Raw genomic sequence first — 27,434 nt, 5'->3', positions numbered from 1 at the left:
TTCTCCCCCCACCCACACACACTCTTCATTTTGGATCAAGAGATTTAGTAGATGTGAATTCTGTTTGCATCCATTCCACTTGGAAAGAAAAGAAATTCTCAGCATATGCCTCTTCAGATAGTCTTTAGAAATTTTTCTACCATGTCCAATGATTATTGTGGGCTGAACAAACTGCGCTAACAGCAGTCCTGCTCTTCTGTTACTCAGTTGTGCCTCATAAGGCAAACACTGTACAAGCAGTTTGAAAAGGTTGTGGCAACTGCTTTCAAGTCAGTAACCAACCTAAACCCCATTTCAAGATGCTGGATAGTCTCAGTTTAACAGCCTTTCTATTAATAACATGGGAAAAAAATATTTTCCCTCTTAAGTTATAGTAAAATTAAAGCGTCTTGTAAGTTAGGTTTATATTTTTTCATTCTAATTTAGTACCGCCATTTACCTTTACAGATTGTCCTTCAGTTGCAGAGCCCCACTGTGATTCTGACCTGTGCACATTAATCCCTGGTTAAGTAGTGTGGCTAAGCCTTGGAGCTTGGCATTTGCCTGTTGTTCCACTGTCTACACTAGTGGGGGCCAGCTTTCTTGGTAGGCACAAATTAGCCCCACACCTTGAGTGCCGCTCCAGTCTCCTTCTCCTGTCCAATTAGGTACTCCGCTTTCTGCTCCCTGCCTGATCTGCTTTTGCTCCCTGGCCTATCCCTTCCCCAGTCTGTTGCATGCCATACACAGGTTGCCTGTGCCACTCATGGCAGCAGTGCTCCAATTCTCAAGCTAGGTGTAATTTGTTTTAAAAAATATACCATCTCAGAGAAACCACCAGGACATCTAGAGCATAATCTTTTCCCCACCTTGCATCAGTAGTTTGCAACATTTCATGTCTTGCAAAATCCTGTAGGCCATTGGGGGTGGCTGGGAGCTGTGGGTCTTGCCCGGGTAGCCCATATGCAGTCATTTGAGGTATAGTTAAAAAAAAATAAAATAAAAAAAAAAATCCTTATTCCTTCCTACTTACGCATCTTCTGTAGAAATGAAATCTAACACTTAGATTTACTCCTTTAGTAGGATCCAATACTTTTGCCTGAATTACATAATTATTGGAATAGTCAGTGTCTACTACAGCATTTAGTTAGGCCAGGGTGCAAACTGGCATATGGATGAATATTTTGGTGTTCTAGGAAGTCAGTAGTTTGTCTAGTACATAAAACGGGGGAGTCAAGATTCAGTGTTTCCAAAAAGAGTGGGACCTTGGATGTGTAGTTGAATCTTCTGCAAACTAGTTTACTTCCCAGCAGCTGTGAGAATTAGTATTAGTGAAGCAAACAAGCTTAGACAGGAGAAAATGAGCCTTGACAGGGGAAAAGTGGGCTTCCAAGGGAGGTGGTGCTCTCCCCTACCGTGGTGGTCTTTAAGAGAAGGCTGGATAGGCATCTGCCTGGGGTCATCTGACCCCAGCACTCTTTTCTGCCCAGGGCAGGAGGTTGGACTCGATGATCTGTTGAGGTCCCTTCCAACCCTAGCATCTATGAATCTATGAGCCTACAGGAGAGCTAGGTTTAGGGCATAACAGCCCTTCTTAAGAAAGGTTCAAGGCACAGACACTGCCCCAGATATTTTAAAATGCATTCTCTCGGGAGAAGATGATTCTCTTGTTAAGATTTCCCTCTTCCATTAATAAATATTCAGCCCACATAAGTGATGTGGTTGTTAGTAACAAAGCACGACTATTTTTAGCAACATCTAAAAACTCAGCTATCATTTTACTATTGGCAATCAGAGAGCTGCTAATCACAATGGATGACTGAATATTACCAAGGCCCCTGCCAGACATGCAGGTAAAGATGCAATGGGATCTGATGTGTTCTGTACAGTCACTCTTCCTTCCACATATGCATGGTAGGTGGTGTGATTGTGGGAACTGAGCACAAATCCCATTGTGTTTTATTGCTTTGGCAAATAGCAAGTTCCTATACCTGGGAACCTCAGCTGATGGACTGCTAGCTGCAGGGCACACTGTGTACATCCCTAAGGCAGGAAGCCCAGGTCAGCTGCAGGCTCCCAGGCTCAGGGGCTCCTGATGTTCCCCCCTGGCTGGGAGCCCTGTTACCCATGGGCATACCTGGCCACATGTTCAGGTAATATGTGATTATATAAATATTCTTTCATGGCAGGTTTCCCCACTTGACTAGCATAAGAAGATGCTTTGTATCTATTACTAGTGGAAAAGAGTAGAAGTATAATTAGTTTGACAATGCCCACATACAGTGCCTGATTTATTACTTAATGTTGCATTTGCTAAGGGTTCACTGTGCAACTGTAATACACATTTATTACTTTTTGATAAGCAGAGGCCAGAATTTGTATGCCTTTATTTATTTGAGAAGCACCCTTCTTCAGAAATAGCCACTGTGTCTAAAATGCTTCTAAAAGAATAATCGGAGAAGTCATATTTGATGCTTTTGTAATATCATCCCTGACCATTGTGCTGGCTGGAACATAACAGAGACCAAGTGCAACAAAACAATTTTAGGAGTCCATGTTGGTATAGTTAAGGCAGCACATATAGTTGCCAGAATTCTTGAAAGTCATGCTATTACTAAATGTATTCAAAGCATGGGAAAGTAGTAAGTCATGCACATAATTATTAGTAGAATTAATACATGCACACAAATCCATCATCTTGTTTAGAGAGAGTATTTGAAATCACATGGACTGAAGCATTAAAAAGCTAGAGGGGGAATAATCCTTCAAAAAGGGTGCCTCCACTTCCTTGAATTAGGGTGCAGGTACCACATACCTCCTTCAGTTCTTCTCCAGCCATATAGCAGATCCTTCAGGAAACCTTATGGTTCCTATAGTTTGCATTTGACATCAGGACCATCCACACAGTGCAGAGGGCTTAAGCAGCTGCCTCCCCAGAACTACATTATCAGCCCCGGCCAGATCTCAAAAGAACAGTCTGCACCAGTGATTCAAACTACATTCTCTGTCCTGCAAATAACCAAGTGTAGGTCTTCACTGAAAAGTTTACTTGGATGCTATCTCCAATCCTGTCCCGTTTCCAACCCATTCTCTCACTGGAGTTTAGAAGTGCTTTCAGTGAGATATTGCTGGTCTGTCCCAAGGCATAGGACAAACTCAGGGCTTCGGTTCCATTTGGGCTGGTAGTCCATGCTCTAGCGAGGAGATGCAGGCGAAGCCACCTGAGCGTTGACACTTGCAGTGTCATATTATTTTCCTGACCCTGTGTGCCCAGGAGGGCAGACATGTTATCCCATAAAACGCATACAGAAATCTGAAGTATTTAACTTATTGCATCAAGAACAATAGGATAGGATCCCAAAGTCTCAGCCACACAAGCGGGAGTGAGGACACCATTATCAGAGTAACTGCTCACACCTGGACACCACAGAACATTGAGTGAAACTCTCTTTTTGGTACAGGGATCCCACTGCACTACAGCACATGGTAAACATTTTCAGATAAGGCCCCATTTAGGCTCATAAATATCTTCATGACTCTGGGGCCACAGATTTTCATTATGAAGGAAGTTACTTGAGATTCTTCTCTTTTTTTGGAACAATACTACTACTACTTGCAGTGAGGATACTCAAGTCCACTTCAGTATTCTCAAGGGCTTTAAACCAAAGATGATTGTACAGCATTTTAAAGGTGTAGAACACATTTTAAGTGCTTCCATTAAGAGCCACATGGATAGCAGGGCCTACAGGAAAGGATAGTTCCTTTTGCTATATAAAGCAAGTCTTTTTTCTCCAAAGACTTACTGGTCTGGCTTGGAATCCCAGACAGATCAGGACTCTACTGTGGTATTCACATCCTAGGGATTTCCATTTATAGCAAGTCTGTAGCTCATACTGGCATATTTGGCAGAATCTAAAGAAATAGAATTTCTCAAGGCAAGTTTTATTCCTGTCAGCTTGAAGAAACTAGATGGCATGATTTGGTCATTATTGGCTGGTATTCTTTAGATTTGCTTTTTTATCTAAAAAACTTTTCCACTTATTTGGAATTTTGCCTGTAATGAGCATGCATAAGTTATTATGCTAGCCACATATATGCTACTATGTATTTGATAAGCACATTTTTCCAAATTTGGACAGGTGCATGCAAATTTAGTGTTATCCAGATTCCATTTAATCATGTTTTAGTTGATGTATAATTCAAGGTATGTTTAATATGAGTTTTATTATTCAATGTGGCCTCAGTTTCCCCAAGTCACTTGGAGCCCTCTAGTAGCCTACTGAGACCTGTTTAGGCACCTTGAATGCCCCATCAGTCACCTCTCTCACTCTTGCTTGCCACAACTTTTCTGTTACTAGGAGTGTTTGGGAAGATACCTTCTGATAACCAGAGCATGGCTTGAAGTGTCCAGCTCCACTCTGCACTATACACTGGGCTCCCTCTCTCCTTGGCTTAGTCCACAGGCTCTTTTTGTCCTTTGTACAGCACTCAGGGGGCCCACACCATCTGCACTAGCTCACAGGCTTCCAACAGCCTGCCCAGTAGTGGGATCTAAGCTCCACTGTGGGGAGTCTTCAGTGGCCTATTTTTCTCCCCTTCAGCCACTCCTATGCCTCCTGGCCTTGCAATCAGTCCACAACAAACAAAATAAACTTTCCCCACTTATTTTTAGGCAGTCGCTCACAGTAGCTCCTTCCAGCCAGGGCTGATAGACTGCCTAGCATCCTGAGTCCACAAACTCAGCATTCTCCAGTGCCTGTGAAGCACCTACTCCCCAGGGTATATCAAATCCTACTTCTGTTGAAGCCAGACACCTAAGGCTCCAACCCCCAGGCCTGGCTTATAGGAGTCTCTGTTCCATCCCTTCCTGGCCATCTGACCCAACGTTCCTTAAACAGCAATCAGTGGCTCCCTATTAGCCTAATTAACAGGCCTGCTGCTACTCTTCCTGTAGTGAACTGCTCAGGGTTTGGCTCCTGCAGCTTGCCAATTTAACCCTTTGGTTACTGCAGCTCTCAATTCTGCTGCTTGATGCCATCCTCTTGCAGGATTTGGGTAGTGCCTCTCAACTTACTGGAGTCTTGACTGCCACTTCTCCCACAACTCTGGGCCTGGCAGTGGCCTCTCCATAGTCTGAAGACTTATGTCCCCTGTGGGGTGCTCTTGAAGGTACAGTGTCTCTGGGCTTTCCCATTTTAGTAACAGGCGCCCTGTTACAGTGATGTTGAGGCTTGTAGCAAGTATCACCAGCAACTATAGAATTCAAGCTTTGATTTAAAGGTACAATGCTTATGGTTGTAGAGTTGACTGTCTGAACATGAACCAAGTATAATCATCGCCATCTAAAGAGACAGGGCTGTGTGCCTCTGTTCCTAGTTGGCGCACTGAGCAATTCACACTCAAAGGCAGACTCCCCATTCCCCAGTTACTAAGGAGAAGAGCCTGCAGGGACAGGCACAGAGGTCTCAAGAGTGGACTGTGTTTGTATTACCTCATGCAACATACCTGAAGGCATACACAACATACATGCGTTTCCACTGCTGCTGGAACTGCCTTGTATGCTCCTTGAGGTAGAGACCCCATCTTATTATACTTTGGTTGTACTGCAGTAGTGCCTAGGAGTCCTTGCCATAGACCAGGCACCTACTGTGTCAAGTGCTGTGCAGTCCAGAGATCTCTCTAAATTTCCATAGCATGTCTGGTTAGAAGGGGCCAGTACATCTTCAGATGTCCTTTATATCATAGTTCATTAATTCTGTCCAGTTATCCCTGTGTCCAGTCTGCTACTTATTTGGCTAACAAAGTTACTTTGCTCCATGTATGATGCTTTACATTAGGGCTGTTCAACACACTGCCTGCAGCCACAGCTGCACCCACAGTTAGGGTCTCCAGGCTGCTCTCTCTCAGCCCAGGGAGCTGTCAGGGGTAGGTAGGTGACTGTGTACAGTGCTCAGAGGGGGGTGCTGCATGCAGCACAGTGCAGCAGGTTGGGGCACCTGCGTGCATGACCCACAGGGAGGCATGGCGTGGCATGGTATGTAGCCCCAGCCACTTAGAAGTTGGACAGTCCTGCTCTATAAATAATAGCTCCAAAGAAATTAAAATGTTTAACCATTTAGTTCAAATGCTTTTTTCTGGATACTTCAATTTCAAAATAATAAAAATTTAGAGCAAGCACTTTCTTTGTTACTAGGCAGGACTAGATTATGCATGCATGCATACACCACATAAACACATGCTTCCAGGATACACATTGCCACTATGTGATGCAGGCATGCCTCTTGTGTGTTCCTCATATCTGCTTTAGAAGCAAGAAATTATGTTTAATTTAGGATTTCACAAACACACACCCATATACATAACGGGCATATTAAATGCCATGTCTCCTCCTGCTTTTGCTAAACTGATGCTGGATAAGCATACCCTAATGATTACTAGCTTTTTAAAGATTTTAATAGTCTTTTAATGAGTATATGATTGGACTTCCTGCAAGAACAAGTTTATTAGCAATGCATTCTTGAATAAAATGGATTCTGGACTCTCTGCCAGGTTCCACCCCCCTTGTTTTCATTGCCTTTTTGTTCACCAGATTTCCATACAAATGCTTTTTATACCCTCAGATCACCACAGAAGTACAAGTGATGACAACCATGCTGATTCCTTGGCCTTGCAAGGCTGCAGTTTGCTTTTACACTTGTCCTTCCCAATTTCCTTCATTCTTTAATATGGTCTAAGGCTTTTTCAGTGGGTGACAAAGTTATCATTGTAGGGACATCTTCCCTAACGTGAAATGCTTCCTTTGGACATGCAGGCAGTTTCATGTGATCCACAGGTGACAGTTATGATACAGATTGACTAAAAAAAGATACTAGTGTGTCCCACAGATTCTTCCTTTTAAGCAGCACAGAATAGTTAAAGAGAAAAAAGGATTTTGCTCTTTTCCTGACTCATTGTCATTCAGTTCACTGCAGCACCTCAAAATTTGCAAACAATAGCGTCTACTGGTTTCCCAACAAAATCAAGTGGGTCAGAATTTTAATGATTTCCTCCTTTCTCTTTGAGTTAGATTCATAATAGGTGTTAGGATTTAGAACTCATTGTTACAGTTGCCATTCTCTTTATTATAATCTTCAGAATGGAATTGGATTTTTATAAGCTTCTTCAGATAATTGTTACAGGAGGAGCTGGCCAAGCAAAGGATGCTTAGTATGGACCATGGTAGAGCAGGGGTGGGCAAAAATATGGCACACTGGCTGCATCCAGCCTGCCAAGTGGTTTCACCCAACCTATGGATGGGTGTCTACTAATTCACTCCATCTGGCCTGGCCCCAGTCTGCCCCTCCTGTGTTTACATGGGGCAGGGGCAGCATGTATTGTGCTCCCATTTTTGCTTGTGGGATGGCCTTGACCCCAGTCCTGCAGGTAGGGAAGTGGTGGGGGAGGGGGAGAAAATGGTGGCAGGAAGGGGAAGGGGGAAGCTGGCAGCAGTGGCGGTAGGACTGGCAGCTTGCAGGTGAGGGGGTGGGTGGCTGCAGCAGTGGTAGGTAGGTGCACGGGAAGGAAAGTAGGGAAACAGCAGAGAAAGGGTGGCAGCAGTGGTGAAGTGGTAGTGGTGGGTGAGAGCAAAGCAGCAGCTAGGCAGGAGCATAGGCCCCAAGTCAGTGGCCCGGGGCTGGGCCAGCAGGGACCCAGGGTGGGGCAGCAGGACCATGGAGCCCAGGCACAGGGTCTACCTGGCTTCATAGTGTGAATTTCACATGCAGTCCACCCAAACCACGCACCTCTGGGGAGATCCCTGCGCGATAGAGCTGGTGGCCAGCCCTGCCTGCTGCTATGTTCAGGTCAGGGGGAACAGCGGGGAGTTCTGCGTTATGGGGCTGGGCTGGCTCCACCCCTTTCCCTGCCGCCTTGGCCAAGCCCCATGACCTGCACCGCCAGCTTTATTGTGCAGGGCTTGGTGGGGCTGGACCTGCACACTGCCACCATGTGCAGCTTCAGTGGCTGGGACCCCACATACACTCATTCCCATCTCAGCCACATACCCCACACCCCACCAAATACAATATACAAGAGTAAGACCGTATTTTGAGCTTTTATGCAATTGCCTTTAGATAGACTATGCAAACACATAGATCAGTACAAACATATTTTTAAAATAAAATTAAAATAAGTTATAGTAAATGTTTGATTTTTTACTATATGATTTGTTTTTTTTATTTCCACTTGCAAGATGGCAGCACCTTCCCTCCCAAAGGAATACTTCCAGGGCAAGGGGAGGGACTTCTGTTGGCAAAGGTTAGGGGTTAGAGGTGGGACTTCTGGTCCCAAGATGGCAGTCAGGAAGTGGGGCACCCATCAAGGGACAGGGCTACCTTTGTGGCCCTCGACAGCTCACCAGAACTCATTAAGCAGCCCTCTAGCCAAAGTAATTGCCCGCCTCTGTGGTAGAAGGTGTTTTGCGACTGTTGCACCTGTTCTGATCACTTGCAGAGATTTTTCTTGAGTCTACATGTGGGGTTGAGCCAGAACCATAGGTGTGGCTTCATCTCTCTCTCTTGTTGTTAGGAATGTAAAGGAATGAGCTGGCCAGAGAAGAAGAGGATGAGTTTATAACCCAGAACAGTTAAGCAAATTTTGTTTCCTCCTATTCCCTGCCCTGCCTTTCAAATTTTTCATTTGGGCAGATTGAAGAGGACAAGCACCTTGTCCTCTTCATTCATGCTGCTTGGCCAGTGTGGTTTTTTCCAGTTTAGGATATCCATGTGAACCCTTTCAGACAGGGAGAGTCTGTACATCACCTACCACACAAGGCCTCATGGAATCATGATGCACAACTTCCTCTTCCAAGGCAGCAGAAGGAGTGCAATGTGACAGACTAAAACACACTGCACTTGCGGGTCCCTCGTGCTGCCTTCAGGACAGGGATTGTAGTAAGCATAGAATTCAGACTCTGGTTCCTAACCACAGGGCCTCATAGTATTCAGTTAGTACTGCTTTTCTCACTTTCAGCTTCATGTTCTTGAAACCATCAATTAGCCTAATGATTCTACTGATGTAATATTGCAGCTGTAGAGAACAGTTGAGATCAGTGCCTTTCATCTTGAATAAATATGAATATCTGTTTTTTATTGGTGTTGAGACATGTCTTTCAGTTATCCTCCCTCCTTATCTGACCATACTATTTTTCCCTTCTCAGAGAGGAAGATGAGGAAAGCCCCTATGCAACTTCTTCCTATCAGCAGTAGAAGACAGACACATGGTGACCTGGAAACCTGGAATGAAAATACAGTTCTTAAACTAAACAGCTGATTACTCTGAAGCAAGTTGTTTAGACTGAGCATCGCCATGTGCTTTTTACAAGTCTCAATTGGGTCATTTCACTGATTGTAATTGCACTGAAAATTTGACCTCTGCCTTCCATAGGTAAATGTCCTTATACTATATCAAAAAAGGATTTTAAGCCTTTTAAAACTAGCAATTGCCTTTGTATCCCTTCTGTGCAAATTGTAGCATGGTAGCAACAATATATCCTTAAGGTCACCTTTATGCAGGACATATCAATCTTTAGTACATATTTTGTAAATACTTCCTCAGATAAAGTGTGCGATATTGAATTAATTGTAAGTTCTGCTTGTCAGTGGAAACCATATAAAAAAGTGACTGAGATGTCACAGTCTCGATTCAGCAGTCTTAGTGCAGACGTTTGCTGTGGAAGGTCTTGCCCCTTGCCATGCCAGGGGCTCCCAAAGCGGTCCTTGAATCGTGTCTGTATGGATGCATGTGTGTATATAAACAGCATCCATGCGTTTCAGAAATGATGAGTTTGACCCATGTTGAATGGGTGAGAAAGCCTTTATCAGCAGATAAACTATTTAAGTTTGAAATCTTGACTTTTTGGAAATAAAAGGGAAAAAGTTATAGTAAAAAAAAATAAATATTTTTCTTTGTGAGATAGTGATTTGGCATATGAATGTGTGTTGTGTGCAATTATAAGTTGTGTACTTTTAGTTTAATAAATACAAAAAGATCATATAAATAATGTCTGTTATTCATATTGCAACCTGTCTGATTTCTACTAGAGATCATGCTGAGCAAAGCCATTTGCAGATGTATCTCAGCTTTAAATGTTAGTTCAAAGCAAAGAGCAAGTGCCTGTTATTGCACTATAAAGTATAAAATCATCTGCCAGAAAAACCACACAGGTTTTCCCCTAAATTATTTTCATTTTGCACAGGAAGTGAAGATAAGCAGAGTCCCACATCTCAATTTCCTGGGGACTTTTGCATTCTTTGGAGGCCTGCAAACAAGACAGAAGAGAATGAAAGCCTTTAAACTACTTCATTTTAGTTGATCTATTTTAGGACTTTTTTTTTGTACTGAGAACTACATTGTCCCTATTCTTGTCCCCCTCTGGATGGGTTAGCTAGGAAATCCACATTCTAAGCAAGCTGGTCACCATACCAACATTTTTTTATCTCACAGGGCAAGTTCTGGACGTTTGCCCAAAGTCCATTTCCTTAAACTTTATGTTTGTTCACAGAACTGCACAGAGACGATTCTTTTCCTATACCAAGAACACAGCCTCCCAGAATACCCTCAAGCGCTGCCTACTCAACCTCCTGCCATATGCAAGAGGCTACCTCCTGCCATTTTTTCCCCCCCTGTCTTTAAGTACCCTCTCTGCTACCACACAGCACTGATCTATAATGAGCAAGAGTTGGGGGTCCCCTTTGCCTGCTCACCTTGTCCAGTACAGAACTGTTATGACACTACATATACGAGTCACCTTTGGTCATTGGGGATGGGGAAAGAGCCATTAGGCAATAGAGTTAAACCAAGTAGGAAAAAAGGGCCAAGATTTGAGAAGTGTGAAACACCAAAGATTAGGGCAATAGGGACATTTTGGACACTTTCAGAAGACTGTAGAAATCAAAGGTTAGGAGTTGATGTGAACGAGGACCAGGAGCTATGCTATAGAGTGACTTGAATATCTAAAAAAGGGGCAGGCAATTATTTTGGACAGACGGCTGCTTACTGAGTTTCGGCAAGCCATTGAGGGCCGCATGACAGGCAGCCCAGGGGAGATTAATATTAATTTTCTAAATTTTTTAGGGGCCTCACAGGCTGGATAGAATGGCCTGGCAGGCCGCATCTGGCCCCCAGGCTGCATTTTGCCTACCCCTGATCTAAATCATTTAAGTAGATGCTGGGTAACTTTCAGTTTTAAAGAAGTTTCAAAGCACTGGAAAGAGAGGACGTGTTGTCAATATTGGTTTACCACATAATTCAAATCAAAGGACTTGTTCTATTTTAGTACCAGGCCATTGCTGGGAGGAGATGGTTAATAACATCAGTCTTGCATGCAGAAATGGAGCCTGCAATAAGACTAAACATGCCTTCACTTCTCCCTCTAAGCACTTGCTTTTCAGCTTGGCAAAGCTTTATTTCAAATAGGCAAACATGCAAGTTAGGAAAGCTAGCTGGACTTGTGAGAGTCAGTATGTAAATTATGGGCATATTTATGTTAGTGCCAGGCAGAGACCAAGCTTGAGGGTTTTTTTTTTTTAAAAGATCGCTTTGTAAGACTTGCTTGATAATAGGATCATCAGGAGCAAGGATGCTGTTACTACTCAACATGTGGTTAAGAAAATTAGGTAGATAAGTGAACAGCAAGAATAGAAACAGCAACCAAACTGTCAGGTTCCAGGAAAGGTGATGATTGCATTGTTTTCCCCACAGTAAAAGAGTTTCAGATGTCTGAGCACATAACTCCCTAGAGACAGTGCTAGAATTGATCCAGCTTTTAGAGCTGCCCACAGCTCCACGTCTAGGCTAAGCAGTAATATAGTTCACAGCTTGAAGGGTTTTTCCTTCTGTGACTGATGATTAGCAGGCATCTGGGTTTTCCGTTCCCCATGGAAAAATAGAGTAAACCTTGGGTTTTATCTTTTAGCAGAGGCAAACGTGGATTTCTTGTTTTTACCAGAGAAACCCATGGATTTTGCAGTTTTGCAAAGAGATCTCTGCAGGCCATGTTCTTTGGGGTGCTAGGTTGCACATGCTGGTCTGCAGAGGCCCTGGGGGAGGGTAGCAGGGCAGGAGCCTGAACCTGAAGCAGGCAGCTTGCAACCCCTGCCCCACATACAGATCTGGGGGGCATGGGTCTCCCCTGTTTTTCCCCCAGGAGTGCAAACTGTGGCAGGGAGCAGGTCTGAACTACCCAAGCCTACAGTGGGCAGGCAGCGGGGCCAAGGCCAAGACTACAAAATCCAATGTAACCAATCCCAAACATTCAGCAAAAACCTATTTATTTTTATTTATTAATTTATTTTAAAAGACAACAAGAGACATCCAAGTTCTTTCTCATTTGTTCTCAGTATTTTAAGAAGGACTTGTAAAAAACAAAAACCTCTCTGAACTTTGTTCTACTGCTCCCAATTCATAGTAGTTTTAGATACCAGCACAACTGCCCATGTAGAAGATAACTTCAGGCATTGCATTTTCAAGATGAGAGATGAGAATCTAACTGTAAAATTCTCATCTATATCAGTATAGTAGATACATAGTGCTGCTATTGAAGTGCATAGGTAATTGTTTTTATCAGTGTTGGGGGGGGGAAATCACTGGCACAGATTTCCCCCCCCCCCAAAAAAAACCCCCAAAACACACCAAGCAAAGTCCCTTACATTCCTCATTTCCCAAAATGATTTTCAGAAGCTGCAGGAGCTCCAACTCCCCAAGAGCTCATTTAATTTGAATGTTCTACTACTCGATGCCATAGGTATACTGACGTGTGCAGTGAGCACAAGGGAGGGGTAACTCAGAAAGTAAAAAGTTTGTGGGAATAAGAATTTGCAAGGCAGAAAAAAAAAGAAATAGGAACAACATAGATACAAACAAAATCCAACTTGCAGAAAAGTCAGTGGTTTTCAATCATTGGGAGTGCACTTGTCCCCAGTGAGAATACAGATACAAATATAGGAATTTTAACTTGCCAAATGGACTGTGTTTCAGTTCAAAGAGATAAAGAAGTACACCTTTCAAATATTGTTTCTGACACACCAAGCCTGTGTCAGATCCATGAAGGGCTTCACAGCAAACAGATAAATTTCCTGAGACACTGTTCTTTGCATCACTCAGGTAAGGCTGTATTTTATTTGACCGTCAAACAAGAATTGGAGTTATATTTATGCAGTTGCTTATTTCTCTCCCTCTTTTAAACACAGTGAACAAATATCAAGAGACTGAACATTTTGCTATGGAAAACGTCTCACAACAGCTACATCTCAACTTCATTTTCAGCTAAGCCAGCCTAAATCCACAGCAGCTCTGTTTCAATTAATAGAATGTCTACAGCTCTTACAGTTATTTAGAGAGAAGCCTGTGATCCTACAACTCCAGCTGCACTCTTGCCATCTTTCCCCAAGAGCTCATTTAATTTGAATGTTCTACTACTCGATGCCATAGGTATACTGACGTGTGCAGTGAGCACAAGGGAGGGGTAACAAGCTGTACAATTCCAACAGTAGCATTTTTTTTTCACATGTGGGAATGACTTAGCCAAGGTGCAAAGTATCAGGGAACTAGACCCCTATTTGCCAAGAATATTGTTGGTACCTAGAACTCCCACCACAGCCCCAAGACATTTCTAAAATCCACACTGCAGGTAGAGTTCAGGCATTTCTATTCAGTGTCCTTCAGTCCCAAATATGTTGCATCTTCCACCATTGCTACCAACAGAATCAAATCACAGCTACTAACCACCAGCACGATGGTGCGAATACAGTTATGGTTACCCCATGTAGGGTCTGATTTTACAGCCCTTGGACAGGAATGCTGCTGACAAAGATAGAGGGTACATCTACACATGCATTAATGCACCTTTTCTAATGCACATTAGATTTAGTATCTCCCATGAGAGGTACTACCAAATTAATGCACATTAGGATGTGCTGATGCACAATAGCACATTTGCATGCTTTTTAGTGACAGCATGCAATAGACTTACTGTGCATTAGTACAGAGTCATGGTTTTTTACATGACACTTCAATGTGCAGTAAAATAGTCTACTACGTATTAAAGTGCATATATAGACATGTCCTGAATTTTTCATCCCTATATGGGCCACAGAGCCTGACATAAGCATTCCAAAAACAGCATAGCACAGAAGAAGTATTTCAACCACCTTGGGTACACACCGTAGCTGTTCTGCCAGTATTTTTAGCACCCAGAACTACTCAAAATAAAGTCTGTCTGCAGCAGGCTCCTATGTCTTTGGCACCTGGTGCAGTCTTGCCTCCATTCTCCCTCTGGAGCAGTGTGTCCAGTTGCAGGGTTCATTTGGGAATTCTTGGAATTTCTGGTTTTCTGGCCAGAGCCAAGCCTCCATGGCTTTTTGGGTGAAAGGAGCAAGGTGTCCCAAACAAACCCATACCTTCCTCTCCATACTAGGGGCATTCAGGGAAGAACACTCCTGCTTCTAGAAGGCTCTGTCTTGAGCCTACTCAAGACTCAGGCCGAGGCCTCTACTGTGTTGTTGTATGACTTTCTCTCACTTCCAGGGTCCGGGTCTACCTCTACACCCCTTTACCAACTTTTTCCATTACCCTTCCTGGGCTGTCCCTCAGCTCTCCTAGTGCACAGTATGCTACAGACTTGCTTGCTCTCTTGCTTTGAATGAAGACTACTCAACCACAAAAACCCTCTCTGCAATTCTTCCTTCTGAGAATTAGACCTCCCAGAATCCCTTTGTTCTCTAATGAGCCAAGGCCAAGACAGGCTTAGCCACTTGCCCCCTTAAGGGCCAGCAGGCAGTGTTACATTACCGTAGGTGTGACCTTTAGGAAACATATCCTGAGCAGGTGTGTGTGTGTGTGACCCCATTAACTTTACCAGAGCTATGTCTATTGAAATAATGCTAACTCAGGCTTGGGTCCTTTTTTGCATAATACAATTAGCTTGCTCACAATTATAGTATTTAACTATCACTTTGTCAGCTAACCTTTGCTAATATTAAGGGTGTTCAACAATGAAGTAGTCACCATTTTGAGTCTGTTTCTGGTTTTCAGAAAGCTGTTATTTTTCTGATTCATAATTTAAAAGGCAAATGCAAGAGATTGGGAGAGGAGGTTTTTAGAATAAAACATTGAAAATGGCTTGACTACATTCCTCAGTAATTTTTACATGTCCTTTTATTCACGTGAAACAAAGGCTTCTACCAGGGAGATTGAAGGCTCCTGCAAAATGAATTCAATTTAAGCTTGCCCTTTGGAAGTACTGTCAAGTCATTTCCTGTGCTTTTGAAATAAAGGCCTCCAGTGGAAATGTTCAGCAGCTACTGCATATTTCTATGTGGTTTCTTTGTAGTATTGAACCTTCAGCAACTTGCACAGAAAGCAGCTATTTTAGAGCACACTCTTAATAGACACACATTAAAAATATCTCTTAACTGTGTTGAAGCCCAGGAGACTGAAAACAAAGAAGCTACTGCTCCTAAGTACCATCTCCTTAATGGTGAAGTAATGCAGGAGGAAGCATCTGCAGGTAGTAAGTGAGGGTTTGAGGTCCTGAAATATTTTATGCATCAGGATTTTAACTCTCCTTGTCATTTTGTCCGTCAATGTAATGAGTGATAAAATATCCTCTTTAGCAGTCTTAAGGGGACAGTTCCCTCCTGTTTAATCCTTGTTGTGTTTTTCACTCTGCCTGTCATTACTGCACCTACAACTTGATTTTCTTGAGGAGACCCTGTTTTGTTAACACCCTCTCAATTATACAGGGAGAAAAATGGTTTTCATGTATGCATGCAAGAGAGTACCAATGATATCAACCAAATGGAGTGTCAAGGAGGAATAAGTAAAAACTTGTCTGGATCAGAGCTTGGGGAAGGAAGCTTGAAGCTAGGTTTTTGTTTTACAAAACCTTGTCCTATTTGGAAAACAGAGGGTGGTTTAGGGTCTAAGTGACCAAAGTTCAGCTGTGGTGGTGGTGAATGGGGTGAGAGGGAGTACAGATAAACATTTCACTTGTGGGAATCAAGGTATTTTTAAATTCTGCTTTGTAAACCCTCTTCAGTTAAGACTTAGCCCAAGGTTGGACTGGGTTCCCCCCTATTCAGAAATGAGCTGAATGAGTATGGTCTGGGGTCTCGTCTGCAGGGTGAATGAAAGGAGAATATTAAACCAACATGAGACTTGAGACCATGGAAGTCTTAACACAGACATTGTACTGGGCCCCATAGTTCCCTGTACCGTTTTTCTTCAGTAAGGCTTGCCTTACTTTAGCTTGATAACTGTTGATATCTGTGGTGCAGGAGTGGATCCTTCAAATGTCAGTTAATGGGACTAAAGGATTTAGTTCATTTCAAAAGCAAAGAGACAACCTTGAACTACTGTGGCTTGTAGCAAAGTGTTTAATAAAGTACAGTATCAGAAACAATATTCTAATAGAAAAACTTGTAACATGAATACTGTATATTTTGTACTTGTTACACCTATCTGTGAACCTTCAGACTGTGAAAGATATTTGATGTATCTAGCAGAAATACAAACAACAACATAGAAAAGAATTGTCTGTGATAGGAAAACTAGTGATGTTCAGGGATGGAAAATATTTTCCCTATTTGTTAATAGATAAAATGCTGGCAGAGTATGGCCTGCTGATCACCACCAAGCATTGGTAACCAACATCCAATTGGCAATGTACTGTGTTGCCTTTCCCAAATAGATATGAAGCCAGTGCTACACATAGCTCCGATTAGTCATGGTGACCTTCATTTAATACAAGCCACAGCCTTTCTGCAGGTCAGGAAGGTGCATCAGGCTGGCCCTGTCTTTCTTGTCATGTTATTTTATGAGAGGTGATATAACTGATAGAACTTGACTTTATGTTCCACCAATCAAGCCAGCACTCAAAACATTCAAATAATAAGCTTGGCTGGCTTGTCAGGGTGAGAAACAAATCCAGCTTGAAAAACACTGCCTTAAAATGCTTTTATACTCACCGAAGTGCTTACCCTGTTCTTCAGGTTTTACTTGTGGTGACTTAAATAGGACTACACCTGTGAGTAACCAATACTGAGCAGAAGTAACAGCTGCAGAATTGGCTCAAATTCAAAATATTCTGCACTGGAGCCAGTTGAAGGCAAGACTTACATTTTTGGAAAATGTAAAAAAAAAAAAAAAAAATCACTTTTTAATTGAAATTTTGCAAAAGTTCAATGACTTTTTTGGAACTGTGATGTGTAAGCATTTTAGAGCAGCTCTAGTGAAGACACCAGTCTCACGTTGGCTGAGTGATTTAGCCTTTTTTTATAATATCAGACCCTTGTACAGACTCCTGACAGGACCTCAACCCTTGAAAGAAAAAAAAAACATTAAAAATAATCTATAACTCAATATATTAATGGAGGTAGAAAAATTTAAGAAGAAGGAAGGAAGGAAGGAGAAAAAATGAGCAGCTGTTGGGGAAAAGAAGAGAGAGGCTCTGACATTAAAAGATAAAGTGCTTATACCTCCCAGATTAAAACTGACAGCCCTGATGTCTCAGAAAGCCAAATGGAATTTAATATTTCCAGTTTATTTTTCAAATAAGACAATGAATTGACCCCACAACTACTGATGAGAGGGTAATGGATTTTGAAACCCATACAGAGGAAGAAGGGGCTAAATTGTCTAGGGAAACTTAGAGAAAGGATGAGAAGAAAACAAAGATCATATGCTTCTGCAAGGAAATGTATTCTGCAGCCAAAGGTTACATCACCTATGTTTCCCAACATTCTTTTGAAGTGGTTTTACTCCGTTCCCACTAGTGACCCCTGTTACTTCCTAATTACTCATGTCCAGGTGTGTGGAAGCAGGCTCTGCTGTGCTGCTTATATCCCTGAAGGCACTTGCCCACCCACATACCACTTAGCCTTTGATCGTAAAGACTGTTAAAGCTTATCGCTGTCATGTCCAATTGATGTTTGCAGGTGGTAATGTTTTGTAGGATGAAAATCTTTTGTCCTTATTTACAAGAGTGGTAGGAAAATAAGGAGGTAAGTAGTCTCTTTTGTGACATGATCACAATTTTGGGTTGGGCAGAAGTACGTTCCCTCCACAAGGCAAGGATTTACCTGTAGTCAGGTTACCTGACCTAAGCAATCACAGCACACCTTGGATTTTAGCAGTAATGTCAAATGGGTGATAAGCTCAAGCAGTAAAGACGAGGGCAGGGAACTGGACTTCCTCTGGAGCCAGAACTCAGTCCTGCTCAAGGTAAGATTCACCACCACTCCCATCTTCCAGAACCAAGGCAAATCTAATTTCTTTGCCTCAGCTTTCCCTCCACAAATTCTTCACATAGACAACTCACCCACTTGTATTGAATCACAAAATGTCCTTAAAACCTAATCCTTATAAATCCTATAAACCGAGAAGGAGGAAGAGGAACTCTATTTTCTTGTTATTTCTATATTGGAATCCTTGAGAGGCTCTAAAACATTATGCTGTTGGTGGCCACATGGAAGCAAGAGACATATTTCCCCATAGTGCCAAAGTATACAGTACTGCCCAGTGCAGGTCAGAGGTCAGCGAGTAGTCCTACAACTCCCACTCAAGTCCATTTGAAAATTAGGCTGCATGTTCCTAAGCACATCACACCTCTAACTGCAAGTTTCTTCCATCATCATTTGATTTGCTTTATATTTTTTCTTAGAAATTAACAGCTATTTACAGGCTAGTTAGTCAAGAATTCAGCTGTTTATACATGCACAAAAAACAAATAGTATCAAAAGAGTGCACAAAAGACCTACTAATGGTGTCAATGCCTCTGCTGTAGTTAACTGGAAACACTGAGAAAACAACTCTCCCTTAATCACCTGTCAGAGGCAATTGCAGTGTCAGATGAGCATTAGCTAGTTAATAGCCATATATGAAAGGAGGGGCAATACTGAATGCACAAATACAAACATGGACATCAAAAGTAATACTAGTCCAGTGACTTAAGACCAAAACATTGTAGGCATGAAATATAAGACTAATGAAAAGTTTAATATGTAAATTATTTCAAATATTTATTTGGAGAACTATTAACTGGAATTCATTGTCTAATAATGCCCTTTACAAGTACATATAGTAGCATCTATGGAAAACTAATGTACTGGGAACAAACAGTCGCATTAAAACAGTTTTCCTACAAAATCTACTAGTTTATCTACTGGGGCAAATCAATGCAAACTGTAAGTCAAGGGAATGTTATGTGAATATTTACCCTGTTAAATATAAATTGGATATCAGAATTTGGCCATGGGGATGTTTTTTATGTAGGAAAGTACAGTGTGCAGTCAGTGCACATTTGTGTGTAGAAAAGATTCAGTACGATGCAAACAGAGCACTTTCTAATGATATCTTCAAAATAACAGATTTTAGGTCACTGAGCTAGGAGTGGGTGAAGCTATCCTATAGTTTCCTAAGTGTTCAGCAGACACCATTCTTCCTGTGTTTTTACAGGCTGCTATATATGCGCTTGATCACATCTGCCTCTTCTTTGTCCAGGATGCCTTTGTCCACGTAAGCATCTGCTTGCTCATCAATGAAGTCTCGCAGTTTGGAAAGATCATAATCTGGAAAACATAAATTCATTAACACAATGAGCCTTTGTCACAAAAACATTCAGCTATGAAAGACTATAAATATTTACACTGTAAATATTACCTATCCAGTCCAAGAAAAAAGTGGGATTCACTACAAGTAAGACTTGTCACAACAATAAAAGCTGCCTCTGCCCAAAGCCCTGAGAATGCAGCCAGTATTATTCATCTGCCTTTCATGCTTAGTAATTGTTTTTCCCCCCCAAGGGCAGAGATTTAGTGTGCTGGAAGACTGTACGCAGAAGCCCTTAAGACCCTATTATTTTTACAGTTTTATGTTTTTCACAGAAAAAGCTAAATTGACCATCTCCTATTTGTAAACCCCCCCCTCCAAAACCTCACAGAATTTTTTAAGTTCAACTTTCTTCCACTTTTTCACTTCCTATCAACATCCCTTACTGAGAACTGACAAGAAATTTAAGAAATGAGCTCACTGAAATTGACTGGAAAGGATATAATTATTCAGCTTTGACAGGTTAGAGCAGAATATTTTCCTGATTTTAAAAATATTGCAATGAGTTGTCCTTACGTGCCAATCGCTAGTACAAGCATTGAATTATCCTTTTAATGTTATGCTGCACTGTTAAATGATAAAAGCAGGTGCATAAAACAAGTGAATATGCAATTGTAAAACATAATATAGCCTGAACTCAACTAAACAAAACGTTCCTATGGGGAATAATGTCATTGTTTTCCATGAAAAGGCACTAATCCTACAAAGGAAGGTGAAAAGCTTGCCCTGAAGAACCAATGGACAAATTTAACTCTGACAATAGCTTTAATATACTAATACACACACACATGCAAGCTTTCATTTATGTAATTTCTGCATAAACTTTAATGCCAGATTTGGAACAATCCCTACCCAGCACGGAGGAGCAGCCTTGAGAATCCCAAAGTTTGAAATGTTTAGGCTAATCTTAATATTTTTCATATAAATGTGTTAGTGTTTGGTTTTTACTGCATGAATGATTTATTCCATAGACAGGGCCACAATAAAAAAAAATTGTGATTTGTTTAAATACGTATTATCATAAAAATATGAATTAAAGATTTCTTCCTCAAACTGTACGCTATTTACACAATAGACCATAATAGCTTTTTCTACCTTGGTATGGCTGAATGCACAAGGATGGACAATGTGCAGAGAGGCATTATAAAGCAGACTGATTTATTCAATAGATTTTTATAATAATAATAGAAGCCATGGCAATTACAAGTGATGGGCTAACAGGGCCACAAAAAAGGGACTAGCCTTTTGGACTCCTAGACTGATATTCTGGCCCCATGGAAATCGATAGGAGTTTTGCCATTCATATTAATGCAGTCAAGGTTTCACTCCTGGTCTGTTACTGATTTTTCGGTGAGTCAATAAATTAATGTATCTGCCCCCTCAATGAACCCATCCACCCAATAATAGGATGATAATATTTACCTAGTTAATAGAAGTACTGTGAAGTTTTATTAAAGTTTGGAAAATGTTTTTAGATTCTCAGATAAAAGGTACCAAGACAGTGCAAATTATAAGCATGTTATTTATATATTATAATTTATAAATAACCATTTCTGCTAGCTACAAACTTTTCCCTTTTCATCATGAACATATTAGTGTGGCTCTAAGTTGCAATCTACCTGTGACCACCCTGGCACTTAACTAAATCAGATGGATGAATACTTCATAACCTTGGCTTGCAGTAAAGTGAGAATACAGAAAGGACACAATTACAGAGAATTTTCTGGAGAAATAAAAGTAAAGTATCAGAAGAAGTAAATTTGAAGATGTCTGGTGAAGCCCCAATGCTTAGATCAAAGGGCCAAAGGCAGCCTTCCTTTAAAAGTAGCATGACTCTGATGAAGTTTCACCAGAGCTGAATGAGACTCACAGATATCAGTTAACATGGGAGGCCAGAGGTAGAACATATTCTCCTTTTATGTGGAACAAATTACTGGCAGTAACTGAATAAATATAAAAGGGAACTGGTGCCCAGGTAGCATGAATTTCACATTTGTATTGGGTTTCAATGCTAAATTCCACATCCATCTTCTCAGAAACGGCACTTGATTACCATAAAATATTTAACGAGGTCAAAGAAGAGTGGACTACTTTGCATATATTTACAGCTACAAATTGAAAAGTACCAGAGGAAAAAGCCTGAATTTAAGAAAAAAATGTGTGTCATATTCTTGGAAAATATAGCATAAAATTAAAGATATGATCAATGAATCCAATCATTGCTTTCGCATAATCTCCAGTGAGGTCAGTAGAATCACTGTGCATGTAAAAGACAGTGGAATTAGGTATTTGAGTACTATATTCTCCAAAGCTAGGGACAGACATTCAAAAAGCCTGAGCTTGAATTGATTCAATCTTTGCAGGTTAGTCTAACCTGGCTAGGCTAAATCAGTTTTGTAACCACACGGACATCCTAGAAATGCAGGCACGTGCCTACAGTGGCTCAAGCTAGAAGCTGGGGGGTGCTAGAGCAGTCCTCCCTTCCCTTGCCCAGGGCTGAGCTGGGGGGGGGGGGGGGGGGGGGGCCGTGGCCAGGCCGGGGCAGGATGCTCTGATTAGGGAAGGGTACCCCCTTCTGACCAGCCCAGCAGGGAATTGATAACAGTGTTTATCACCCCAAACTCAGTATTAATCACCCAAGTAAGAAAACAATAGAGGGACATTACAAGCTATTTGTTGGTTCTGCCTTTGTCCCGTCTGCCACAGCACGGACTGTAGCTAGTATGTGGTCTGCTAGCTAATGCTGTGTGTCTGTGTAAGGCAGAGGGGACGGGGCAATCCCTGCTTATCAGGGAGTGGGGAGTGGAAGGGGAGTGGGGAGCAGGGGGAAGCCAGGCCGATGCCTTCAGTCTCTGCTGAGCTTCAGCCAGGGAGCAGAGTGGAGGGGCCAGCTCTACTGTGGAGCAGAGAGCCCCGCCCAGCCCTGAGAGCATGCTGGGATGCTGGGGGAGTCTGGTTTAACTTAAATCAGGAAGGGGTCTGGGACAGACATTACATAAACCGGTTTGACCCAAATCAGTTAAGTCTGATACTACATCCAGCCAGGTTTATCGCAAACTGGTTTCAGCCATTTTCAAGCTGGTTTATATGCACTGAACATCTGTTCTGTTACAGGTTTAAACCCGTTTCTGATCACTTAAACCAGTTTATGTGTAATGTCTGTCCTTAGCAAGAGTGAAGGCATACCCTTCACTCTTGCCAAGCTGTGCTTTGTTCAAGACTTGCTGGGATAAGAAAAGGTGGTTTCAAACCAGTCTCCAGGATCTCCTGCTCATGGGACCTTGCAGGAACTATTTAGTTCCCAGTACGAGAGAGCTGAACAGACCAACCTGGTTGCCTTCTACGACCAGGTGACAAAATCCTTGGACACAGATGTCGCAGTGAACATAGTCTTTCTGGACTTTAGGAAGGCCTTCAACACTGTCTCTCACCCCATTCTCATTAAAAAATTAGGCGACTGTGGTATTGATGCCTACACAGTCAGATGGGTCGCAAATTGGCTGGAAGGCTGCACCCAGAGAGTGGTGGTGGATGGGTCATTTTCAACCTGGAGGGATGTGGCCAGTGGAGTCCCCCAGGGCTCGGTCCTCGGGCCCTCACTGTTCAACATCTTCATCAGCAACTTGGACGAGGGGGTGAAAAACACCTTGTTCAAATTCGCAGATGACACTAACGTGGGGAGAAGTGGGCACGCTAGAGGAGAGGGACAGGCTGCAACTAGGTCTGGACAGGTTACAGGGGTGGGTGGATGAGAACAGGATGGGTTTCAATACTGACAAGTGCAAGGTATTGCACCTGGGGAGGAGGAACCAGAAGCATACCTACAGGCTGGGGAACTCTCTTCTCATTAGCACAGAATCAGAAAAGGATCTTGGAGTCATTATTGATTTCAAGATGAACATGGGCTGCCAATGTGAGGATGCCATCAGGAAGGCCAACCACACCTTGCCATGCATCCACAGATGCATCACGAGTAGGTCCAAGGAGGTGATCCTCCTCCTCTATGTGACACTGGTCAGGCTGCAGTTGGAGTACTGGAGTACCAGTACTGGGTGCCGCATTTCAGGAGGGATGTGGCCAGCATCGAGAGGGTTCAGAGGAGGGCCACTCACATGATCAGGGGGCAGCAGGGCAGGCCCTACAAGTGGAGGCTACTGGACCTGAACCTGTTCAGCCTCCACAAGAGAAGGCTGAAAGGGGATCTGGTGGCCATCTATAAACTGGCCAAGGGGGACCAGCAGGCAATGGGAGAGTCCCTGTGACCCCGAGCACTACCGGGAGTAACAAGGAATAACGGCCATAAATTGACTGAGAGTAGATTCAGACTAGACATCAGGAAGCACTACTTCACTGTCAGGGCGGTTAGGATCTGGAACCAACTTCCAAGGGAAGTGGTGCTGGCTCCTACCCTGGGGGTCTCCAAAAGGAGGCTGGATAATCACCTAGCTGGGGTCATTTGACCCCTGCATTCTTTTCTGCCCAGGGCAGGGGGTCAGACTTGATGATCTGCTCAGGTCCCTTCCGACTCTACCAACTATGAAACTATGAACACATCCTCAAGGGCCACACACTTCAGCTTTATGAGCCACCCATTGATTTGAGTGGGAAGTTTGCTTGGCTAAAGGCACCAGGCACTAATTTGATTAGTACAATATATGTCTCCAAAATCTGCGCTCACTTTTACATTAGTATTTGCAACTGCAGGATCACTTGCATAGACTGTGGTTTCAATTACTAGGGAATAAATGCAAATTTAAAAAACTACTTTAGGATGTTATCCTACTTTGACTAATTTGCATATGTGAAATGGCAACATTGTTGCATTTTTCTCTAAGAAAAATGTCTGTTATGTGATGCGTCTAATTACAGTAATATTCTGTTACTTGTTTAGGGCAAGTTGACCGAAACAAGTAAATAAAAAAATCTGCTTTCATTTATATTCACCTACAACATCTGAAACATTACACTGAACTACAAACTAGCTGCTTTATATTTAAAATGAAGCATATTTGCATATTCAAATCAACCCAGTTGCCAGTAAAACCTGAAAAATGTAAAAGTAATCCTAGAATTTCTTTTTACTCACGAATGGTGAGTGTGGGTGTTATGAAACTTGATGGCTATGTCACCACCTAAGTATTTTTGCGAGCAATTCCAAATTTGTGGTTTTACAAGTGTTAATTAGGTACCTCACAGTTATATTCTCTGGAGACTGAAAATACAGAAGATGAAACATGGCAACACAACCCTAAGGGCTGGGAAGTATGCCAATTTATATCAGCAGATAAGCTGTTTTTTCAGAGTATTGGTTTAAAAAAAGGATGGGTCATTCAAAATAAAGGCTTGATTCATCAGTACATTACTTGTATTCCAAGCTGGTGTAACTCCATTGATTTGAGAACTCATGCCAGGATTGAGTACAGCATGAATGGCTCCACAGAGGAGAGGAGATATTCTTGCCATTTTCTTTTGCTGACCAAACTTTGGGCACAGAAGAGAATCAGGCTAAAATGTAGATTTTAAAATAATTTGTATTTTGGGGTCTAATGGCCACCTGGTTCATGTAAGATTGCTTCTGCTGTCTGATGGGACAGCAGATTTTTTAAGAAGGAGAATAACAATGGCAAATAAGCCCTCCCAGTGCAGAGTTTTGGATGACTCACTATTTCTGTTAAAGGTTATACATTCAGGATTTGCAAAGAGATTTCCTAAAGGAACCAGAGCTCACTCAAATACAGCCAATGAGTAATACAGTTTGGAGAGAAATGGCCAAGTGTATGGGAATCACTTTTTTTATTTTTCCACCAGCTTCCAGTAGAAAAGTGATTGACAAACACATGAAGTAGCGCGTAATCCTGAAGTGAAGCATAGAGTAAATTTATTCTGGTTGTACCACTTTTCACACTACTGCCAGGTTTCCCAATAAAAGCTTGCAAGAATAAAATGCATAGCAGGGGAAGGACAAAGGTTATAAAAGCATAAAGGGGTTAAACTTTTATTCTCATTTACTTATAATTTACACCCACTTGAAGGCCACCTCACTCTGCTAGAGGCAAGGAGAGAGACATTAATATTAAAGAGAATCAGGCCCTTGTAGTATCAAGTATCATGATGTTCAAGATGCCACAGGGAATCCATTTACTTAGGGAATTAACATCATGTCTTACTGCTTTCACAGCAAAACAGACAAAATGCTATTGTATTTGTAGTTACAGTCATTTTCAGTCTTTGGTAATACTGAGGAAAAGGTTACTTTGAAGAGGAGAGGGGGCTTGTAGAGAATATGGGAAACAGAGGGAATAATCATGTGTGACTGAGCACTAATTACTATAATGAACACACTGATAAATAGAAATATTTATTAGAATTGGCAGGAAAAGTCTGTAGCAATATGTAAGCCTGTCATCAACTGCAGCTGTTGTTATGAGTTGGGGGGATAGGATTTGAGGATGAAAGAAGGAGCTATAGAGTATAGGAAAGCCGGGAATGGAAGGTCATGGTGTTTAGTTCAAATCTCCTGTCACTAAGTTTCTCTGAAGAAAAATGTGTGAAGCAGCAGACACATCCTTACTGCTGACATGTGCCCACCTTACATTTTATCACACACAAGAGCCAGCTAGACAATGTGGAGGGAACATAGTCTCCCCTCCCCTTCTTGGCTGTGCAAAGAGAGCTTGCTTTCTCTTCAAGGGGCTTTAGCCACTCCTTCTGCCTCATCCTCCCTCCCAAAACCTGTGGATTGTCCTAACCTGTATTACAGATGTCTAACTAACAGTTCCAGGACAGGGCAGAGACAAGCTGGGATCCTGGTTCAGTGCAACACCTTGAGTGTGGAGATGACTCGAACAAGCCAGGATCTGCAGAAAGTGACTCCTGTAGATTCTGCAATTCATACCATTGCATCTTGCATCCTTTCCCCCTCAGCTTTTCCACACTCTTGGCAGCTCCACTTCCCTGCAGTGATGACGTTTTGGAGCAACAGGCCAAACAGGCTGGTGGAGTTGGTTCAGCTTTATACACGACTTTACATGCAAAAAGTGTAAAGTGTAGAGCCCACTGCAAAACTTTGTTATTATTCTCTGGTGTTTGTGAAGGAATGGGAAGATCTGGAAGGTGGCAGGGTTGTTTCCTGCTCACTTACATATTTTGGATTTGAAGACCAGCCTGGGCAGCATAATTATTATGTCAGTATGTTATGATCTGCAGTGTGTTGTTATATTAGGTTAATCATTATGCAGTGATTTTAAACATCTCTATAATATATGCCCATATTTATTTTTTAAAGATAACCTGTTTGGTCCTAGACTACTTAACAATGACCCTAAGCATCACTATTTATTATGCAGTAACCCACACGTGCATTTCACATTCTGTTTTAGTTGTTCAATGCATTTTATCAGGCTAATATTAATCATGTGTTTTTAAGGTGCTTCCTAATTAAAAGAGCATCCACTCCAAGCTACAAGTTTGTTCACTTCATACCTTCTTTAGGTGCCTGCTTGCTGTGCTTCTTTAGCCATTCAATGTTCTTCCTGATTGCCTCCAAATATGCTTCAGCTTTCCCTGGAGATACAGATGAGAGAGAAATCAAATGCTAACCATCAATGATTGATAGAGCTTGTTTAACTGTGAGACCTTGATTACAATTAAAGACAGATTAAAATTATTCATAGTTTCTGCTGAAGAGTCCAACCTGTCCTCCTTGCTCAGACAAAGTTCCCATCAATGGTGAACAGGTTCCGTCTGTAAAAGGTTAGCCAGATGTGACACACACTTAGGGTAATATCCTTTCCTTTGGTTCATGTGCATAA

General features: G+C 42.1%; 2 protein-coding genes across 5 annotated transcripts in view; one reads left to right on the top strand and one right to left on the bottom strand.

The window, feature by feature from the left end:
* The window catches only part of LYSMD2 (LysM domain containing 2), a 46,222-nt gene extending 29,808 nt beyond the window's left edge, over positions 1-16,414 (top strand). The window contains exons 3-4 of one of the 3 annotated variants that reach the window (XR_003092654.1): positions 9,176-9,402; positions 13,206-16,414. Coding sequence is in view for 2 of the 3 variants with exons in the window: in XM_006017936.3 (XP_006017998.1) it covers positions 9,176-9,224 (49 nt within the window). In the remaining variant the exon portion in view is untranslated. Of the gene's footprint in view, positions 1-8,544; positions 8,602-9,175; positions 10,044-13,205 lie in introns of those variants that run through there. The other 2 variants (XM_014517054.2, XM_006017936.3) reach the window with 2 other exon arrangements.
* A 114-nt stretch (positions 16,415-16,528) lies between these two features.
* The window catches only part of SCG3 (secretogranin III), a 46,830-nt gene continuing 35,924 nt past the window's right edge, over positions 16,529-27,434 (bottom strand). For both annotated transcript variants that reach the window (XM_006017933.3, XM_006017934.3), the window contains 2 exons: positions 27,106-27,186; positions 16,529-19,583 (listed from right to left, as the gene is read on the bottom strand). In XM_006017933.3, coding sequence (XP_006017995.1) covers positions 19,465-19,583; positions 27,106-27,186 — 200 coding nt within the window. In that variant the 3' untranslated portion in view covers positions 16,529-19,464. The remainder of the gene's footprint in view (positions 19,584-27,105; positions 27,187-27,434) is intronic.

Source organism: Alligator sinensis, unplaced genomic scaffold (genome assembly GCF_000455745.1).
Source record: "Alligator sinensis unplaced genomic scaffold, ASM45574v1 scaffold250_1, whole genome shotgun sequence".
NCBI classification, from domain to species: Eukaryota; Metazoa; Chordata; order Crocodylia; family Alligatoridae; genus Alligator; species Alligator sinensis.
Note: the sequence above shows the minus strand (reverse complement) of the source record. Positions and strands in the feature narration are given on the sequence as shown.